The sequence below is a fragment of the Arachis ipaensis genome, chromosome B9 (genome assembly GCF_059453495.1).
Source record: "Arachis ipaensis isolate K30076 ecotype BB chromosome B9, ASM5945349v1, whole genome shotgun sequence".
Taxonomy (NCBI): Eukaryota; Viridiplantae; Streptophyta; class Magnoliopsida; order Fabales; family Fabaceae; genus Arachis; species Arachis ipaensis.
The window spans coordinates 88,257,722-88,263,721 of NC_142444.1; the positions used below are offsets into that span (position 1 = coordinate 88,257,722).

At 35.9% G+C, this 6,000-nt stretch overlaps 1 protein-coding gene across 1 annotated transcript; it reads left to right on the plus strand.

Moving 5' to 3' along the window:
- The first annotated feature begins 206 nt into the window (after nucleotides 1-206).
- Nucleotides 207-2,049, plus strand: LOC148545367 (uncharacterized). The gene is made up of 4 exons (XM_088500307.1): nucleotides 207-782; nucleotides 1,436-1,536; nucleotides 1,817-1,869; nucleotides 1,996-2,049. The coding sequence occupies exons 1-3, from the start codon at nucleotides 495-497 to the stop codon at nucleotides 1,818-1,820; spliced, it is 393 nt and encodes a 130-aa protein (XP_088356433.1). The 5' UTR covers nucleotides 207-494; the 3' UTR covers nucleotides 1,821-1,869; nucleotides 1,996-2,049.
- The last annotated feature ends 3,951 nt before the right edge of the window (nucleotides 2,050-6,000 follow it).

Here is a 6,000-nt window from a genome sequence, read left to right on the forward strand (position 1 = left end):
GATACATGCGTACAAACACTTAGCCAAATCAGAAAACATAACCCTTAGCTACTGAAAACATAACACTCGATCATCACTACCCTTAGCTTTTCCCTTCTTCGCGCCACTCATCACCCCCAAATCAGAGAAAGGGATCGCCATCACCAGTCAACACTCACCACTCACCACTCACCACTCACCATCTCCACCAGTCACTCATATTCGTCACTCACCACTCACCACGCCATCACTAGTCTTCATCGTCGCTTCTGTTCGCTGCGCTCTCACATTAGGTAAATTTTTCCCCCTTTTCGTATCCATTCAGCCTCACTCACGCACTCTCATCCTCCCTCAACTCACACACACGAAAGAGAAGAAATCAGAAAAGGGGAGCACAGGAAGAAGAAGAGAAGAAGAGAGGAGAGGGGAAGGAAGGAAAGAAACGACGACGCCGCATATGGCTCCACCGCTGTCGAGCGCCGGTGAAAGAGAGCTCGAGGGAGAGAGAAAACGCGATGGAGGAGAGAAGAAAGGGGTGCTTGGTCACCGCTGAAACTCCACCACCATTGCTAGGGCTTCTTCCACCGCTATCATCTCCTCAAGATTCAGATTCCCTTCTTCTCTTGCATCAATTTCTCGTTCCACGCTATCATCTCCTCTCTCCCCGCTTTTCAGATCCTCATTCAATTTCTCATCATCTCGTTCTTCTCGCCATCATATCGTGGTCAAAGCCACCGATGACTCTTCCAACCTATCCGGTGATGATCCTTTTCGATCTTTCCCGTGGTTCCAATCCGACTCTGGTAATCTTTCCTTCTTTTTCCTGAAATTTCATTCAAGTAGCTGGATTTTCCTTTCACTGATTGTTGTAATTGAAGTTCATTTCAATTGCGGAATTTGATTCTGCAGCGCTAGTTGTGATTGTGCAAGTTGTGAAACATATTTTTGTATATAGAATATTCAAATGTGTGTGCTTTTTTAGAATATTTGAGCTGAAATCTTGAAAATTAAAATTAGTTTTTGTTGAAATAAAATGGTGGAGCTTTTGCTTCTTCTTTTCGATGTTTATGTGCTCTAAGTTATGGTTATTTTGTTTCTTCAAGGCCTAGTGATTTTGCTGCTTTAGTTGAGTTAGGTATTCTTCAAGTATAATTTATAAACTTTCAGAGGATTTTTAGGTTATTGAAGGGTGCAGTGCTTTTTGGATTCATGGCATTTGGTACTTTTTAAGTTTTAATTGATCGATAACTGAGATTGCCTTCATCAGAGTCTGCATTTTGGAAAATGATATACTGCTCTTTTATGCTGATGAGATTTATTTGCTAAGTAAAAAAAAAAAAGCGGCCTGGTTCACAAGCATCCCGCGTTCACGCAGGGTCCCGAGAAGGGCTGCACCCAACGGGTGTAATTTATTTGCTAAGTACTATATTGCTAATTTGTTTCAATGATTTCTCAGAAATTCAATGGGTTCATGAGGATAGAATTACATTGTTCACCGCTGATGGACTGGTGCAGATTGGAGGCTCCATCACCCCTCGCCATGTTAGCTCTTCAGATGTATGATTTTATTATGCAATTTCATTAATTTTTTCTATAATAATTTATTTAGGTAAAAAAGGTGACCCTGTCAGTGCCGTTTCGGTTCTGTTAACCATGCTTGTTGGTGTTGGGGTTTTAACTTTTTAGGATTTATCTTGGATTTATCTTGGCTTTAAAGAGAGAAGACCTAATACAAAATTTACGAAATCACTTAGGAGTTATTTGATTTGGTTATGACTTATGAAAACACTTTGTTGTTGAATAGCTTAATATAAACTGGTTTTCTTTTGTGGTATAGGTAGTACCGAAGACTATTGGAAAAGATAGGATGCTGCTCAAGTAATGGATCAGGTTGAGGACTTGTGTTTTCTTCACTTTGCATCGATCTGTAGAATTTTTCTTCTACAAAATTCCTCAGCTGATTAAGAATATATAGTTATTTTGTTTACTGACATGATGGTGTTTGTGTTGTTGTAGTTAGTATGGGAAGGACTTGGACTCGGAGGAGGGACAGATGTCCGAAACTGGGGCAGGTAGAATGATAAAACCGATTGTGCTCTTTTGTGTCTAATGAATTTCCATATGAACTGCTTCTTTCCTTGTTTTGCAGCCTGGTTTATCAGGCTATTTCAATAGCAAATAATGCATGCTGGGCTATTGGAGAACTTGCAGTTAAGGTATGTTAATGTTATGTGCTACATTCTGATTAAATTTTGTAGAATTGTATTGTGGCTGGAATCTAATTGGCTTAGTCAGAGTTATGTGCATAATGTAGTTTTAAACTGTTAGTTTCAAAAGCCAATTAGGACAAATGGTTCTGCTCTTTGTGATTGCTATTTGACTGTTATCTTTTAATTTTCCACTTATATATTTTTGTCTTATGAAATTTTTTTGTCTAAAACAACACTTGTTGGCACAATTGACAATAAATGTATGAATTTAACTAAATTTAACTAAATGTACCCACCGTATATTCACCTGTTGGCACAATTGACAATAAATGTATAAATTTAACTAAATTTCATAAACAGAAAGTTTAACTTGTTTCTTAAAAATACTTATTTGTAAATGTTTTACTATTCTATTCTATTTGTGTTTTGAGGGAACTTTTTTAAGTTAGGATTGGGTTTTGGAGTGTGGACGGGAATTTCCAAAGGAGGAAAAGAAAAGGCTGAAAAAGCAAAACCTTAGCTTATGAGCATGTGAGGGAGAGGACGACTTTCTCACTTGATAACTCAAAACCGATCATATAATCTTAATCATGAGTCACACAACATGGCACTTGGCAAAGAGATGCTCATTCACCACATGTGACACCTTTTCTTGTTTATTGCTTCTGTCCCACGAATGGTTTCTGATTCATTCAAATATGTATTACATAAGGATAACCAAGAAAAAAAAAGGGAATTTCACTTACCATGAAAAAAAAAGATAGAATTAAAGCTCAATCTATTAATTCTGGAAGAAAGCTCACTTGATTTAATGCTTGTTGCTTCTTTCCCTCAGATTATGTTATGCTAGTGTATAAGAGAGAATATTAATTTCTCAAAGTATGACAAATTAGTTGGCAATGCTTGACTTTTTTGCAGATGATCACGAGATTTCTGAGCACAAGGAATGTGTAGCAGCTGTAATTTTTGTGTGTAGAAGTAGAACCCACTACACTAGCCACTTGACTTTCACTGCTATATCTTTATGCCTTTTAGGATGGCTGTGAATGCTATAAACAATGCTTGTAAGAGATATTGGCATTTGGGATTTGATGAGTTATAGGTTATTCTTTTATTGATGGGGTGATTCTTTTGTTGTTGCCTGTCAAAGTTGCTGCCTTTAGGCTTTATAAGTTAAAAAAGAATTCACTTGGTTGCTGGAATTGATTGCAGATTTGAGTTATCTTCTGTGGTCACCACATTTTAAAGCAATAGCTCAAAGAAAAAGCGACAACTTTAAAAGATGAACTTGGAGACATGAAGGCCAAACAGTAGCAACAAGAGGAAGAGATTCATGGATTGTGGAATATGGTTTAGTTATTAGAAAATACTTATGTAAGATATAATATTTTAGTTTTTTGTAGAGTATTAGTAGTAAATTTTAAGTGGTCTCTTGCTTATTTTGATATGACTATGCTTAATTTGGTGTGAGATGTATAAATATTCAAAATTAATTTCATTTTAATACTTTTGGTTCTTTATAAATATATTTTGTTTACAGATAATTTTTATTATTTAAATAAATTTAGTATAATTTTATATTTATTTTTATTTTATTTTATTTAATTCATTTAATTAAAAATACAAAATTATATATGTAATTATATTATTAAATATTATATTGTACAAAAAATTATTGAAATATTAATTATATATATATATATATATATATATATATATTAAAAATTAAAAAAAATAATGAGGGACTTAAGGCTACACTTATATAAAGTAGCTATAAGTATGCTATTTGTTACGTTTATAAAGTGATGCAGTAGCCTTGAAAAGTGTAGCCTATTCTTTTGAATTCTGGTAACCATTAGTGCTGAAAAGCGTAGCCTTTGGTCCTGGACAGCATCACTTGAAAAGCGTAGCCTATTCCCAAACGCCAAAAGCGTAGCCCTTGGTGCAGGAAAGCGTAGCCTTTGAGAAATGCTACGGCTGAATAGGAATCACCCCAAAAAGCGTAGCCGTAGCCCAAAAAGCGTAGCCGTAGCCTAAGGCATCATTTTTTTTCACTTTTGGCTACACTTTTCAAGTGTACCTGAATGGGTATTTTTCTTGTAGTGAACCTACTAAAATAACTATAAAAAAAGGAAATGATGCACCCGCATCAGATGTGCACACATGGACGACGCGTACGCGTGACTGGTGCAGTAGATGAACGACGCACATGCGTGGCTGATGCCTAGGCATGGACAGTGAAAAAGACCAGTGACGCGTACGCGTGGCTGACATGTACGCGTGATAGAGCGTCACATGCTGCATTAAACTGAAAATACTGGGGGCGATTTCTGGACTGCTTTTGACCCAGTTTTATGCCCGAAAACACTGCTTAGAGGCTGCAGAGTGGAGCTGGAAGGAGAATCAATCATTCATACATTCATACACATTTTAGGTTTATATGTAGAATTCTAAAGGGAGAGGCTCTCTCCTCTTTCGAGGTTTAGGATTTTTAGTTTTATCTCTTCTAGAATTCAGATTTCTATCTTGCTTTAATTTAGTTTCTATTCTATATTCTATTATTCTAGCATATTAGTTTATCTTTTCTTGTTGATTTTTCTATTTTTCCAATTTAGTTTATGAACTCTTCATGTTAGATTCAATTTCCTTTTTAATGCAATTTGAGGTATTTTATGTTTATTGCTTCTTTCTTCATTTGTTATTATTGATTCCTTGCAATTGTTAGAGTCTTAGATTTTACATTCTCTTATTATTTTTCTATGCTTTTATTTTGTGCCTTCTAATTGTTTGATAAAATGCTTGGGTGGATTTTAATTTAGATTTTTGTATTCTTAACCTGGATTGAGTAATTTTGAGACTCTTGAATTGTCAAAGTCTCTTGTTGGTTGGTGATTGAAAGTTGCTAGTTGGCTTGAGCTTCACTAACTCTAATCTTTGATTAGGACTTGTGAACTCAAGTTGATTTGCTCACTTGACTTTCCTTCAATTGTTAGAGGTTAACTAAGTGAGAGCAATTTACAATTCCCATCACAATTGACAATGATAATGAGGATAGGAATTCCGATTCTCAACCATTGCTAGGACTTTTCTTATTTATTAGTTTATTTTTCTTGCAATGTATATTTTCTTGTTCCTCATTTCAAAAACCCAAAAATATACTTTCCCATAACCAATAATAAACATACTTCCCTGCAATTCCTTGAGAGACGACCTGAGGTTTGAATACTTCGGTTGATTTTATTGGGTTTGTATTTGTGACAAATAATTTAAACATTGACTGAGGTTTAGTTGTCAGTTTAGAATTATACTTGCAACGCGAATTTTTGTAAAAATCGTTACCGACATTTTTCCTCCGTTAAGGAGCCCTGCTGAGTCCTATGAATTAATAAAAGTATTTTTGTTTCTTCTCCGATACGTGTTTGCTCTATCTCAAAGATGTATATTCGTTCTTCATCAATATGAATGCGTTGAATTGGCATAAGGTTATCACATTCTACATGGGTTCAGAGTGCGTCTTTCATTGGACAATGATGAACCATCAGCTTGAATATACGTCTCTCAGATGGCTAATCCACGACTTCGTTGGGGACTTCTCGAGACATCAGTTCAGCCAATTTCTGGGGAGATTAGGGTCTCTGTGGTAGAGACTAGAACCCAAAGATGCAACATTCTCTAATCCGGAAGATCTTACCTTGTCTGTGGCATTTTGAGTAGGATCATTAAGGAGAATGCCCTGCCAGAACTTTACCCTCAAGTAGAGATAGATCCACATGAAACCTGGCGTTCAGATCCGTAAGAGTATTGGCAGCTG